This window comes from Lepisosteus platostomus, unplaced genomic scaffold, assembly GCF_059453375.1.
Source record: "Lepisosteus platostomus isolate fLepPlt1 unplaced genomic scaffold, fLepPlt1.hap1 Scaffold_188_H1, whole genome shotgun sequence".
NCBI lineage: Eukaryota > Metazoa > Chordata > Actinopteri > Semionotiformes > Lepisosteidae > Lepisosteus > Lepisosteus platostomus.
Window position 1 is genome coordinate 40,751 of NW_028291569.1, and position 15,970 is coordinate 56,720.

Consider the following 15,970-nt stretch of genomic DNA (forward strand, 5'->3'; position numbering starts at 1 on the left):
GTATAAAACTCACTCAAGCATACGAAACACAAACAACAACCATCATAAACATTTGACCAACCCCTACAGGGGGCCATAGATATTCCTGATAGAAATGTTATACCTTCAGTATGTAGTATTTGTTTTTACCTTCTTTTATTATCTGTGTGTTTCCCTGTTATTTCTGGGAAACTCGGGTATTTCTGAAGCTATAGACGAAACTTCCACTTATCAGATTTTGTCCAATAAAACCCAAAGTCCTTTAAAGCGAAGTCCATTAAACTGAGGGGTTTACTGTCATGCCATCAAATATTCTCACCCAAAAGTATTTAATTAAAAGATATAAGAGATCATTTAAATATCGGAAAATGCATTTTGGCAGCTGATTTGTGCCTGGATGAATTGACAGTGTGGCTATCACATAAGTGGCAGTGTGTTGAATACCATGTCTCAAAGTTTATTTGAATCAAATGATTCCTGCTGGCGACATTAAACCTTTGGATAGAGGAATATGGGTCAGGTGCCTTGATTTTCATTGGCAGGTCTGTGACATTTCACACAGTGAAACCATGTTGCTAGCAGGCCTCCATATAGCAGAAGGATTAGAAATAAAGGGAGGGGATCTGGAGAAAAACCCTAAAAAGTCTCAACGAAAGTTGCAAAAGTTGAAGAATGTACAGTATAATTTCCATTTGAAGTGTTTAATCCCTTGCAAGCTAAAATCATGCCTCTTCTCAATACACATTCTTTGCGTGTTTTAAAGGTCATATAGTCTCAACATATTGACCTTACAGTTTAGAACAGCCTGGAGATTTTACAACATGGAGATTCTGTATTCCTAAATCAAACGCCTGGCTTTCCTTCTGGGCATTAGCCTAAGTTAAGAAAGCCTACAAGGAAAAAAAAACTTTTTTTCTCTTTTTGAGATTAGTTAGTTCTTGCCTGTACTTTATTTCTGTATCTGAATGCAGCATGTATTATAGCTTGTTGCACAGGTGCCTGTTATTTTGGTATTTCAGTACATTGTTTGCACCAAATGCTTATATTGGATTTCATCACAATTATTGGCATTGTTACTGCCCATCAGAAGAGAATTTGCATCCTTATTAGAAAGCTTCAGAATTAAAAACACAGCTGTATCCCAGTAAATGTAATATTTAATAACAACCAGAATTGTATTTCTGTTAGTTCAGAGTGACGCAGGGGACAAAATGTGCTGTTTCGTGGCACGGTTTTCCTCGGTATATAGTATGTTTGCAAAAATAAAACCTGATTTTGCTTGCTGCCTTCATGAACGTGCCTTGGTTCAGCACCTCAAATATACTTCGCCCCCTGTAATAATGAATGAGGTTTTAATGTGCTCGCCAGGATGCAATTTAGATTGGTCTAATCTCAGGCATGTTTTGTTACTGTAACCTCCAGTTAGGAAATGTTAAGATCTGGTCTAAGTGATTCACATAAAAGATTCTGAAGAAAATGTTATTAGCACTGAGTGCTTTAAAAATTGCCATAGACATTGGGGAAAACATGATGGAATTTACATGAAAATGAAAGATATTTCAATTTAATACTCTCTTTTCCAGATTGTTTAATGAATTTAATTTCAGTCCTGAAGGACTGTCAGACGTCTGCTACTATACTTCAAATTTTTCATGGAATGAAATTAGCCTTTTTTACACTTCACAACAGAAATACAAAGAATAGTCATTTTATTTTACTACCTGTATATATATATTGAAATTACAGATAAATTGCAGTGCTTTTCTAATTTAAAGTTAAAGCAAAACAAATGGAACAAATCACTTTTTTAAATTAATATTTGAATTACAGTTCTTGAAAAATCTTTTACTAAAGGCAGAGTGTCTCTCATGTTTGTCATTTCACAACCTCAAGTTTTAGTGTTGAACCAAATTTTTAGACCAAATGAAAGTATCCAGGACACAATTTCCAGGCCTCATTTAGGACATTGTGTGCAATGTTGGTCTTCGAGTTAAAGAAAATGCAGTCCAGAAAAGAGCAAGCAGATACGTGCCGATGCTTAAGGGAATGTCCTGTTCTGACAAGCTAAAGGAATTGGATCTTTTTTGTCTTGAACAGTGTAGAATGCTGAGGGATTTGATACAAGCATTCTTAAGGCCACTGGCAAGTTCAACCCACCAGAATTCTTCACAAAGAACAGTGAGGCACGTAGCAGAGGGCACAGTGGAAACCAGGGGGGAGTGCTTTTGCAATGTAGAACAGGAGGCTTTTCTTTACCCAGAGGGCTGTGGGAGTGTGGAACAAGTTGCCATGCTATTGAAGACGATGCCCTTTCTTTCAAGAAACAGTTTGGATGAAATAGCTATTAACTACAAAAAGAGGGTAGATGAATGAATGGCTTTAACTGCTCGGAACTGTTCTTATGTTCTCAAAATAAAAAAGCAGATACAGTATGTATACAAATGAATAGGGAAGCAAATGGTATAAAACAAAATGTTACTTATCTACCATAGTTGAAATAGTTCTTTTGTAGTTTGTGGCTTATGGATATGGATGTTTGGCATGAAAGTGAATAATAATAAACAGCAACTCATCATTTTATTAACAAAACAATCCTTCAGGTACAGTAACTTCAGATAACCTGAGTCTTTAAGCTTAACGATTTGGTTGTAGTTTTGAATCCTAGACTGTTGTATCTACTCAGAGGGTGATGCTTGTGTTTGGCTATGTGGGTTTAAGTGTGATATACTGTAGGATGTCAACTTGCATGGGATGAGGCAATGGCTAATTGAGTGCTGCTTTTCAAGTTACAAAACAGTGTCTCAAAACATTTCATCCTTTAAAGGCGTGAAATGAGTTTCTGTCAAGAGCTCTGTATGGAAATTTGAAAGTGCTTCATTTGGTGATGCTTCAGACACCAGGTGGTGATGGAGGTGTACACGTTTACACACACCTGTCTCGAAGGTTTGAGAGTGTTAATGTCCTTTTGGCAAAGAATTGTTTCATTTCTGGAACTTTTTTTTTAATGGGGTTTCCTAAGACGCCATTAAAAGAAACACCAAGTCAGTTATTACATTTACTGTCAAAATGCAGACCCTCATGGGCTTAGAAACACTCTTCTAGTATCCCCCTGGAATCCTCCATGTTCGACCTTTACCAGTCAGAACAGGCTTCACATGGAATACAAGCTTGTGGTAAATAATGGAGAAACAGCATTGCCTTTTTTCGACTTAAGCAGAGGTATTTGAGAAAAGCTCAGAGGTCTTTCGAACTAAACGCTTTGACAGCAGGGAATTACAGCTGCAGTGGCTTTCTTCCTCCAGGCTGCTAACATAGTTTGTTTTAAAAGGAAAGAAAGCAAAAAAAAAAAAAAAAAAGAGGGTGCAGGTGAACGCTTTGGCCCGTACGTGATTACCTGGCCATGTTATAGAAATGGGAAGAGTCGTACACGTGTGAGAGTGGCTCTCAGAATCCCCTGCTGTGCTTGCCGTGCCTGACTGCTCGTGTTGCCTTCGCTGTGTGTGTGGACAAACATCATCATTCTTGCTTTGCCTCTCTCCAGCCTGACACAGCGTGTGGTTGGTACACCGAGCAGGAACTCCTCTCTCTGCACATTCAGTGTAAAGTGCATCTGGAACTGAAAAATGGAACCTCTAAACTTAAGAATTACGTTTTATTAACAACTCTCTTATTCTGTGTAATTGTTTAGGAGCTTAGTGCATTTCTAAATGCAGTGTGTTAAGGTCTTGTTTTCAGTTTGTGTTCTTTTATTGTCTCAGGTATGCAGTTCCCCCAGAGCATGGAAAGAGATTGGAGCGTCTTGCTGCAGGTAATACTTTGGTTTCTCCAGTGTGATTTCTGTAATCCTTTCACATGTGAGCTACTTCTACAGTGGCAACCCAAAAGCACAAAAATTGTGTTAATATGATTGCCCTCATACCATGATTTCTTATTTTTGTGCCTTAATTTGCCATGCTTAATAAGCAGGCTTTGACTAATGGGATTAACTGTCTGGTTCCAGATGCTGGTGAAAGAACTTTTAACTTCTAGAAACGTAAGAACAAGTAATTTTCCATGAGAGGAAATTATAGCTCATCTTGTTTTTAGAAGATAATTTGAGGATGTCTCTTTTGAGACCAGTAAATTGGAAGAAAACTGAGATATCGGTAAGAGGTTAATGTTCAAAATAACACTCAATAACTGGGAGGTGTGATTAACTGATTACTACAGGTAGCTGTGTTAGAGTTACTAGAATGCTTACATCCTGTATCAAATGTCCACCTCTTTCATTTTTCCTGTTTCTTTGGAATTCTGTATATACACTAAAGTATCTGTCATCCATCACTCTTTGTCCATGTTTCCATGATTAAAATTACATCGTAATCCCCTGCTAATGCAAAAATGTACATTTTGTTCATCCTAAAAAAGGACTTCCAGAAAACCACTCAGAGTAAGACATTCTTGAATTTTCGCAGAGTTGCTGGGTCTAATGAAGAACAGGCTCAGCTCTAGAACCATTCTTATAATCCTCTCTATCTACAAATAATTACTGTCTCAGGCACAAACGCTGCTAAAAGTATGCATTTTCTTTTTCAAATACTGCCCTTTGCTAGTGTCGCTAGGCTCAAGGCACTTAATGTATTTTACACCTAATGTTTGTACTTTTTTTGAGTGCAAATTCAATCAAATCTGCTGACTGCAATAATGTATGGAAGTGATTTGGCTGTGATTCCTTCTTCTGCTGAAAAGCAGGAAGATTAACTGCAGCATTTTGATGCAATGATGGCATTTAATGGCTTAAAGAAAATGGGAGGCATTATAGTTAATAACAAACTTCTAGGTTATAAGAAGAAAAGATGAGAATTATGTACAGCTTTTTAAAAAGAGACAATATTTAGCAATGTAATTTACCAGGTACAATATTCATCTTGGGGAACGATTACATTTTGTTTATTAATGTTGCTGTGTTTCTGCATTTAGTTTCCAAGCTGTTCTTTAATCATAACAATTTGTGCTGCCACTGTGTTTTAAATATTGTAGTCTTGTTGTTTTGCTTTTTTAAATTAGATCATTTAGATCAATGGTAATGTTTTATCTTCAAAATGTTGTTTTTGTGGTAATTTTTTAGGAATAAATGTCACCATTTTTCTCTTAACTGTGAGAAAAAATATTCTGTAATTCAGAATACTTACTAATGGAAAGGTCTTTGTCACATTTATGACATGAGAGAATTTTGTGGTCTCACCAAAATATGAGTAACATTGAAAATAGAAGAATGTTCTAGTTTATTTTGTAAAGGAGAATTTACTTCATCAATACCTTTCACTATTGATTGAATTCAAGCTGGGACAGATTTAAATGTATTCTCGATGAATAGCTGTGGGCTGTATCTTCCTGATGAGGTAATTTTAGAGATATGAAATCCTGAGTGTTTTTTATTGCTGTATATAATCCCCATCCTGTCAAACACAGAGGACCCAGTTTAGATTAATGGAAAATCTGATTCAGTCAGCAGGGAGAGATCGGGGCTGTTTGTCTGGAAGCCTGTTACAGACCATTTACTGTATCTTCTCTTCTGAAATCACTTGTAACAGCACTGACCCAATAACAAGACATCTCTTAACACTTTACTACCTAAAGAATGATTCTCTGCTTGAAAGGTGAATTTCAAGTCACCAGGCCAAGAGGGAGGACAACAGGGCCTTTCTTTGTTAAAAGCCCTTTTTGCTAAAGTATACAAAATAAAGTATAAGCATACAAATAAGAGCATTGAAATCTGGTCTTTCGAATAATGATAAAGAATGAGACATGGTTTGAGATTACAAGGGAGTGAGGTAGGGCATTTGAGAATGGATATTGTGAATAAAAGTAGATTTACACATATTTCTGAATGCAAGTCTCTTTTTCAGCAATTGCTGTTACCAAACACTGGTGTTTTCAAAGAATGAAAATACATCTACATAAAATGATTACTGATAATGAGAACATGTCCTCTGACAACTTTACAGGCTATTTCTTTGCTGTGTGAGGGTTGTGTTCGCCTTCTCTTAGGTGATCAAGCAGTACAACACAAAGGCACAAAGCATAAGAGGGATATTCTTTGAATTCCCTTATATAAGCACTTAGACTGTTCCATATGTGCCTTTTCTGAACTAAAAGGACAAACAATAAGGGAGCTATAATTAGTGAAAAGTCAATGCAGTTTGTCATAAAAACATCTCCCTTGCAGATTGAAGAGGCAAGGAGAGCAATATGTCTTGAATTTAAAAATCAAATGGAATACCTATACATGGACTATATGTAGATATAGCAGTATTGTATTGTCTAGAAAGGTGAAACTCAATTGGGAATAGCTTGTTGTAATAGCAATATATATACTGTACATACAATTCTGACACAAATGAATGTTGGCCCTAGCTCTTATTTTTTTCAGAGATAAATCCAGGCACACATTGTGTGTATATAGTTATATGAGATAGATAGATGACATAGTCATTTAAAAGATACGGGAGAATGGAGTGACTGTGTTGCTTCAGTGAAAGCTACACAGTTTCGATGTGTAGTCAGTCACGTCTTCCTTATCTCCTTGAGTACACTGGCAAGGTTCTCCAGACTGCTTCTCCGTGTTTCCTGCTGTCCCCAGGAATTGAGCACTGATATTCTGCAGAACGTGGAGCAGACTAATAGTGCCTGTGATGACACTGAAAGCATGAGGCGGAGCTCTGATGTTGACTTTGCCATCATCTTTCATAATGCAGGGGGGCCTACAGATCTTCCTCTTCAAGTTCCTCATCCCACGAGGATGGCAGTTAAGATGGGAGAATTGCCAAAACAAAACATCCAAAAACAAAAACATCTATATACATTCTCTTTGCCCACAGCCGGACGAATGAATTAGAGGGCAGATTCTATAAACATGTCAGAGTTAGAATGATACCTGCCTCTCATTCAAAAGCACGTGGCTGAGGGTAACTTTCAACAGATGCTGTAAGCAGCACTCTACAAATGACATCATTAGCCCTGACATTCCTTGTACTCCAGAGGACTTAAAAACTGAGCACGATAGAAAGAGTGATTGAAGGGGATGTCCGGTGCATGATTGACTGAATATTGTGATGAAAGCACTTTCAGCGGCTGACATTATGTTCTGTCTGAGCATTCCCTGTCTACTGAAGATCTTTGCCACACTTCCAGGTGCAGTAGCTAAAAGAGTTCAGCTGTTTGTGCAGACTTTGGTCAAATCTGTCAACTTGGCACTGTTTCCAGGTGGAGGATGTCTTAAAAAAGCTAGCAAAGAAGAATTACCACCTTGCGATTACTGTTATTACTGACCTGTAGTATTATATTTATTATCATTATTGTTACCTTGTTATGCAGTTATGCACATCTGTAAGTTGAAGTAAGAGTTTGGTAAAGACTAGGGCCCACAAACTGACCTGCTGGTTGCACCCTTGACACTCACATTGTATTGGATAACTCATTTCAAAATCTAGATTGGGCTGTACAGCATTATGAAAAGTCAGAATACAGTACTGTATGTCATGGTTGAAGTTCACTTCTGATGTGCGGGAAAGGTCTGCTTTGAACATGCCATACAGTGTATGAACGTGCATGGGTTGGGGGTGGCAAAACATTCCAAAACCACAAAAAAGAGCAGTCACAGTGGAACCAGACAGGTTTTGCTGAAATTTAACATCATTGCTCTTTTAGCTGACCTTTACACCATTCCACAGTAAGGTGTTCACGTGAGTGGCTCATAGAAGTTCCCAAGCATGCAGTATGAAACACCTTTTTCCTTCTTTAGTCAAAGTTGGACTCAACCTTCATTTCTCCAATCAACGGTCTGTTTTTATGCTTCCCCTGACTCAGGAGGCACTAGCTGTCACTGTTCCATTGCCATTAAGAACTGTCTGTTTTGGACAGATAAGAGATTTAGCAGTGAATGGTGTTTTAGTCTGTACATCTTGAGCTCACCAAGGCTTCTTAAACTGTGCGGGATTCTGTGAGGTTTGGTATTAAGGCAGTGCACATTTCTCTTCCAGTTTGCCCTGTAGTAAGGTACAGAAACGAAACTCCGTCTCAAAGAACAACGTTTCCCAGCATTGTAATCCAACTGGTGCTGCAGTTGGGTGCATAACAAGAACAGCAAAAAAAACCTCTGGATGGTTGAGCAGGAAGAATGTGCTCCTAACCTTCATGGGCGTCTCAATGAGTATGAAAGAAAGAGCATGGTGACTAACAGACTTTTAAACAACCGTGAATTTTTTTTTTCTAAGGGGGAATGCTTAAGGGATTTTTTAGAACATGCTCGCTTAGAGGGATGCTGGGATGTGTGTTCTGGGGGGTTTGAAACCCCTGAGGTCTCTCATGAAACTGATTTTATTATTTGACTGGGCCTGATAGCTCAGTAGAGTAGGAGTCCTATGAAGGAAAAGGACAGTCTATGTGACTAAAAGAATTAAACACAGCGGTTCAGTTGAAAGAAAGCAAATTTTTGTTTTCCAGTTGGCGGTCTGGCTGAAGAATACATTTCCACTGTGGTTCAGATATATGTTAGGTTTATTTTACGTCAGAGCAGTTTCATTTCTCATAACCAAATGGCTGTGGCTGAGCTTTTCTAGGCAGAAAATGCTGTTTTTTTTCATGTTTAATTACAGAGGGCACACAACAGTGTTAATCTCGTAACACTGAAATGAAATAATGAAAAATAATGATGAAAAAATTCAATTTAATCATAAAACGCCAAACTGATTAAGGAACTACAGAGAGAATGTTTGTCACTTCTTAGTTTTGTGATAGACAGTAATGTACTACACTGTGATCTATGAATAAACACAGAAGGAAAAGTGCCATCCAGTTTTTTCAAAAATTTACAGTAGTACTCTGTTGTAGAAGATTAGATGGGGAGACATGGAGGATATTGGTTGAATTTGGCCAGTGGAGTGACACAGGCTCAAACCGACAACAGCTGAATCAATGGGCTCAGTCTGTGAGCGAACATCGGCCTTTGATAGCTGAGTCACTTGGGAGAACAGTTTAGTGTGTTGTGAACTTGTAATACAGATACTTGCAGAGGTTATAGAACTGAAAGCGAATCTGAAGTGTTACTTAGCTTGTTTAATCAGTCGGACAAATAAAATCTAACTGGTCCTGTTTTAATGCTGTTTCTCAGGCCCTTATGTCACACAGCAGGAACCACACACCTTTACTTATGATGCTACAGAATGCCAATGAGCCTGACCAGTAATTCCCCAGAGTAATTCCTGAAAGTCATTACAGTACTCAGAGATATGCATTTCCATGAGGGGTATGAGTATGAGACTCATTTCTCTCTTATTTCATTAAATATATTGGATCTGAGTATTTCTTCTTCTTTCTTCTTCCCCTTGCATCTTTTGCAATATGTGTCATATTATAGAAAAGCTGTATCCCCTGAGGTTTTAAATATTAAGGATTGCATGTGTTATTTGTTTCTCTCATTAGAAAAAAGGTTTCCTTTCTAGTTGCCTGTAATCTCTGATCTTCACCCTATTCCACATTTTAGCTGTTTAAATTTCAAGTAGTAGTAGTAGTAGTAGTAGTAGCAGTAGCAGTAGTAATAATAATTCAGGTTCAATGTAATGGATCTATAGTACATTACAGTATATAAGTTAAATATAGAAGAAATCCATAATAAATACATACGGTACCTGCTTGAGGTTTTTCCTGTTCTCAGTATTGTTTGTCCACTCCAATACACTAATAACCTTGGAACATTCCTGAAGTGGACTTTAGCTGGCAAGATGCACATGCAGTAAAATTCAGTTCTCTGTACCTAGTGGTGATTACAGTTATCAAATAACAGCATTGTTATCATTTTGTGTAAGTGATAGCAAACTCTTAGAATTATGAAAGGCATCACACAAATTGTATACATTCAGCTTTTCACTTAAAATCAACTGCTATTCTTTGTCACAAAGACTAATAATAAAAACAATGTTTTGCATGTTGTTTCTTTATAAGTGTGTATTACCTTTCAAATGAGTCAAATTGGATTTTTAAAACATATGACCTGTGATTGCAGGGTGTCCAGGCCAGGCGATAGCTGAGACATGAAAATATTCTGAAAAGTCAGGCTATTCTCCATTATCTTGTCCCTCCATTATAATTATCATTCTTGCTCTTTATGCTCGACTGCTTTCATCTTCTGTTTCCATTGTAATCTTGATTGACTGTGGCACATACAAATATTGCATCTGAAAGACATCAGACGTGGATCTAATAACTGCCGCTGTTTAATATCCTTTCTCGGCTGCTGGCTCATCTCTGCCATTTTGTCGTTCAGTTTTGTGTAGGAGCAGCTGAAGTGCAAATCTCAGGCAAAGTGATTAGTCTGAGCTCCGAACTTGTTTTGTGGCTAGCTGGATGTCTGTAACATAGGACAATTCCTTGAAAAAGCCCAAAGTGAAATGCTTTATTAGCATGGGAGGGATCAGTGGTGGCAGAAAGAAGGATTGGTTATTAAGAGAGACACTTCGTGGGGCGTACAACATCGTCTTTCTTGATAGCGTATAGTTTTGAGAGATGTGATTTACTTTAAAGACGAAAGATACTTTGAACTGCATGCAGATGTGCTTGTTCAGATGATCTGAATGAGCCATCTCATGCATGTTTCACATTAGACTGCGTTGTTTATATCTATGATTAGGAATAAAGGCTTATTCCATGCTGTAAAGAGAAGAAAAGAAACGTTTGAACCCATATATGCTGATGCAGCTACCTATTCAACTATCTGTGGTTAGGCCTAGTTTGCACTGGGTGCTCTTCTGTGACATATTTTCTTTAATTATTTATTATCTTTTATTGTCGTGTAACATTTCAAGATGATGTTTTTAACAGAGCAGGGGACGTCCGTACGTCTTTACTTTTATTAAGTATAATATATTATTATACTTATTATTAAGTATAGTGTGCATGGAATCCCCTGACTTAAAAAGATATCATGCCCATCAGAATGATCATATCCTGCAACTTTAGATTTGTGTAAGCACGTGGTATAATATATGCAATATAAAAGTTTATTCTTTAACTTTCATTTAAACCAGTGCAGATTTCTCCTAATTAAACAAAAAGTGCAGATTAACAACTGTCTTTTAAGGGAGAAAGGAAGGAAGAGAAATGGAGGAATACAACCCCTTGTCATCCACTCCTGTCTGTGTACTTCCAAGAGTTTAAGAGTATTGAAACTAGTCATACGCGAAGGTCGCATGACAAAGCAGGACGTATAAAGAGAGACAGTAATTGGTAGAAAACCGCTCAAGATGAAAAGCTGCCACTAGGGTAGCGTCATAAAGAAGTGTAGTATAAAGAATGGCAATTGCACCATCAAAACTGTTTTGGTGTTTATATGCACAGTAAAATGTCTTAACATAGTTACCTCAAATTCTCAAGGGGGTATACAGTATCATCATAAACCCATCCTGCCGCACTGCTGAAAAGTTTTGTACCTTCCAATGTAATATGATTTTCTTTATTTTTATGATTGTTTTTTTAAATGTTTAGTATGTGAAATTGTCTTTGATTTCACGAACGTGTTTTCAGTGACATTTTCACGTGAACCTGCTGTCATTGTGGTTCAAAACAGAGTGATAACTCGCCTCTCTCTGGTGTTCATCTCTGAATCTTGGTTTTTGAGCCTTGCGTTCCCATTTTTAATTAATGGTAGGGCTCGATATATAACCTGCCACCTGCTTAGAAAAAACAGATGAAAAGTATCAATGGATGTGCTTTTACGAGTGCAACTTAATGACTGCTGTCATTATGAAAGTCAATATCTAGTACTGAAATAGCTATGATTACGTTCTCTCAATCTGCTTTGTATTTTCACTAAAAGGCAGTTTATTTATAGAGCACCTCTACTGCAGGATGCTCTAGTCTTGGCTTAATATTCTTAATTCAGTATTAAGATTAACTTCTGTATAAGAAAGTCTTTTTCTTAACTAAATAACTGAAATGATATCTAAAGTATCTGGAGTATCAAAACACAACCATTCATTAACCATCTATAATTTTGTATTATAAACTATACTTGTACACCAGAGGGAAGCAGACCCCGATACTAAAATGTAATGGATAGTGCCTTCTCTTTTACCATTGTAGGGAAACATTGTAATTTATAGATTATGCTTTTCCTTATTGTATAATACAAGTCTGTTTGATTTAGTATTTACTTTTCTCGGGGTGATTTGGTCATTTCCAGACTGTGGCCATGATTAGTTTTTCCATGAGAAATGGTCCCAGCCTTACCCTTTGAGACCCAGGCTGTTTGCATTTCACTTAGTGTTGATTCAAAGTCATCATCAAAGGCAGGACTCCTGCTGATGTGGTAATTTTGCTGTACTAATTGTGAACATAAATTAGTGTGGAGTGCTGACACTTCTTTGTTTTGTTATCATATGGTCATTGCACCAGTGCTCCCAGAAAGTCCTGCCATGGGTTACTTCTGATATGGTGTGAAATACTGTTATTCAGCACATAACCTTCCTCCAGTGCTTTTCAATTATTTCTCGCTATGACTATTTAGAACTGCGGCGCACTCTTCAGCTGCAAATCTGTATCCAAAAAAAGAAAGAGAAAAGAATGGAATCTTCCTTCTTCATTGATTTCAATTTAAATATTAATTAATGGAATACAAAGAGAAAAGAAGCGTGGACTTACAATCTCTTGGTTCTCTAGGGTATGTTTCCAGGCAGGTTCAGTACAGTAGTAAATCGAATCGGGAAGACGATAGGAATAATACTTTCATCCCTCTCAACACCAGACTGAGCACGAACAAAAAACAAGCTGTTCTGTAACCTTGTAATGTACACATTCAAATAGAGGAGAAGGCTAAATACCTTCCGTGCACTACAGTGGTTTATCAGTTGTGGAGAGACTGTTGGTAATAACGCATTTACTCAAGGCTACTAAAAGTTTAAACATGAGCAAAACAAGGCACTGCTGTGCATTACAGGTCCAAACATAAGGCTGTTTTATATACAGTATTGTGTAACATCATAATTTTATTAGAATTTGTATTGTGGAAAATCTTTGTAGGATGAAATGGCTTCAAAATACTTTTACTCCAAAGTATTTATGCAGGCTTTGTAGTATTGTTAGTATTGTTAAGAAACCAGAAAAACCTTCTGGGATGCAGACAGTTGAGATTCTGTATTTTGTTTCTTTGGTTTTTGAGTTTTATTTTTGTTATGTTTGATTGAATTTCAGTTTGTTTTAAAAGTACCCCTTTATTGTGGTTTTGGGGTGTTCAGTCATCTATAAGATGTTTCAATTTTAATATCTTGAATTTACCGTGAATGAAATGAAAAACATTTTATTGCTCAATTACATTGCTGCTCATTTTTTATGTACGGTACATAGAAAAATATGTTAGAAAAAGCGCCGCCTGTGATGAAAACTTCAAATTTGCTTCCTAGTTTCAAACAGTACAGAAAGTTTGAAACTAGGAAGCAAATTTGAAGTACTGTCTATTTGCTTGCAGTTATTAATGTTAGCTCATAGCTTCAATAATTAATACAGCAGCATTAATCAAATTTCTAATTATGCTAGTTAAAAGAGAAGATATGTGGAACAGATAGACATCTTATAGCCTCTAGAACCCATGCAGTGAATGTTAATAACGAATAAGAAGTTCAGCAGATCTGGTGAGGCTTACACAGAGATAACCATAAACTTGAGGGAAATACAGAGAGACTTTTATTACATTTTATGGAGAACCCCATCTCTTTTGAGAACCTTGAAGGAACATTCTGACTCATCCTACTGAAGATCAGCAGTTTAGAAAGAAAACTATTGGCCAAAAATGAGCACTGTCTCAAGCGGCTTCATCCGTGACAATTTAAGAGATGTTTACAGTTTCAGAGAAATTTGTGAGCTTTGATGAGAGCTATGCATACATGAAGCTTCAATCTTTAAATATACAAACGTTTTTTTCTGTTAAATCTATCACTGCCTCTTACCGCAAAACAGCTTCAGCGACTTGCTTATGAAGGTTGACTCTGGAAAAGAGAAAGGTACAAATTGAGCATAATATGTACAGTATTTTCTCAATACCCACTGCAAACCACATCATCAGTAATGCAGAAAGTTATAAAACAGGGTTTTCCAGGGAATGTGTATGGAACAAATGATTCACATCCATGCATGTGTTTTCAATAACCACTTAGATCAGGGGTGTCAAACTCATTTGCTATGGTGGGCCAGATTTGAATTAAATGTACTTCAAGTGGGTCCTGTACAGTATACTATAAATAATCAATCAGCACAACCATTACATAGTATTATTTATAGTGTTTTGCATTTTTAAGTTTTAATTTTCCATCTAAATATATATCCCTTTAAAATGCAATAAACAGAGATTGTATTTGTTGCATATTCATTGATTACCTTCAGAGTAAAGGCTGTGTTTTTCTGCATGTTTACCTGTTTACATATTAAAATATCAGTTTACAAGTACCCTTGTAAATCTTATTGCAAATCTCTGTTGTGTTGCAAAAGAATATTTCAGGAAATGTTATTCACTGGGGAAAACAACTAACTAAATGAGCAGCAGCCTCTTGTTATGTGATCTCTTGATTTACATTTTTTTTGCCCAATGAAACATTTATTTTAATACCTTTTTTCACTGTACAAAGTCATTTTCACTATAACAAAGTCCCTAATTTGCAATCTCCTTTACTTTGTGATTTATCATTGAGAATTCTCCTTATTTTTCAACAACATGTTGGCAGAACAGTGATTCAGGGCGTCTTAAGCATAGCAAATAAGGGAAGCATCCCCTCTGGTTAAAAAACCTGAAGTAAAAGAAAGGATAAAAAAAGCCAAGCAATCGCAAAACATTTTTGCCTGTAAATTTAACTTTGCTTTGTATTGTGATTGCACATACATATGTAAAATTGTACTTACTTTGTCTTCACTGTAGTAAGTGAAATGGACATATTGTATTACCTTCAGTAGCATAAGCATGTAATAGTGTTCTTATTGTGAAAGTTCAGTACTTAGGAGTTAACAATGAGCAATACTGAGTGATTTACAATAGATCTAGATCATGCCATTGAATGCTAATCTTTATACTGTATGTAAATAATTCACAAAATTCATAAAAACAATTATTTATCTGCATCGCTGTAGACTTGTCTGTAGACCTCTTACATTCTAGCAGTTTAAGGTTTGGCGTAATAAGCCATCACCCAAGTCCATCCACACACAATTCTTTGAATAACCTATTATACAAGTTACTTTTTTAGACTTTTCAAACATTGTTTTATATAAGGTAATGCTAGTTTATGTAATGCTATCTTATTCTTCTCAAGCAGCTGCAAGAATAATTATAAAGAATAGAGTCAAAGTTTGTCATTTAAAACAGTTTAAAGATGCTTGCAGCTATTTTTTCTGCAACTGCTCTGTGAGGAAGCAAACACAAATGCAGGAAAAAAAGAACAACACTGTAACATTAATAAAATAAACATAATTTTTCTCCCTCCAGGTTTCTTCCCAAACAGCTTCAAAAGCTGTGATGCCTTTCTTCGTCACAAGATGACTCTGATTTCTCCCTCGATATTGAAGAAATATGGGATCCCTTTTGACAAGGTATTGTGTTTTTTTTCAAGGTAGTGAAAGTTTCCAAAAACGTTAGATAATTCCAAGTCCACAGCCAGACCAGATTGCTGTAGCTCCATTTCAGTAGGACGTGGATGTGAATTGTACACCTGTTAAGGTACCTGTATTGTCAAACTGAGTGTAACCAGACGGAAGATGAATGTGTTTCCCACAGTTAACCTTTGAGACCTTCATCTCTACATGACTTTTTATTTTAAAGCAGGTGTCTTTAACCCTCTCCATCAAAAAAAAAAAAAGCCACATTTGGCAAGTCTGTTGCAGGCTGCCTTCCACATTGCAGACGTGTGGTAATTAAGTTCATCAGTCAGGCAAGAATATAATCAGGCAGGCGGCCAGTCTACCTGTCCTTCACTTG

General features: G+C 36.7%; 1 protein-coding gene across 3 annotated transcripts in view; it reads left to right on the forward strand.

The window, feature by feature from the left end:
* Window positions 1–15,647, forward strand: part of LOC148636252 (lysine-specific demethylase 4C-like) — a 43,600-nt gene extending 27,953 nt beyond the window's left edge. For all 3 annotated transcript variants that reach the window (XM_088623529.1, XM_088623530.1, XM_088623531.1), the window contains 2 exons: window positions 3,738–3,787; window positions 15,482–15,647. In XM_088623529.1, the coding sequence (XP_088479655.1) occupies window positions 3,738–3,787; window positions 15,482–15,609 (178 nt within the window). In that variant the 3' untranslated portion in view covers window positions 15,610–15,647. The remainder of the gene's footprint in view (window positions 1–3,737; window positions 3,788–15,481) is intronic.
* Window positions 15,648–15,970: the final 323 nt, after the last annotated feature.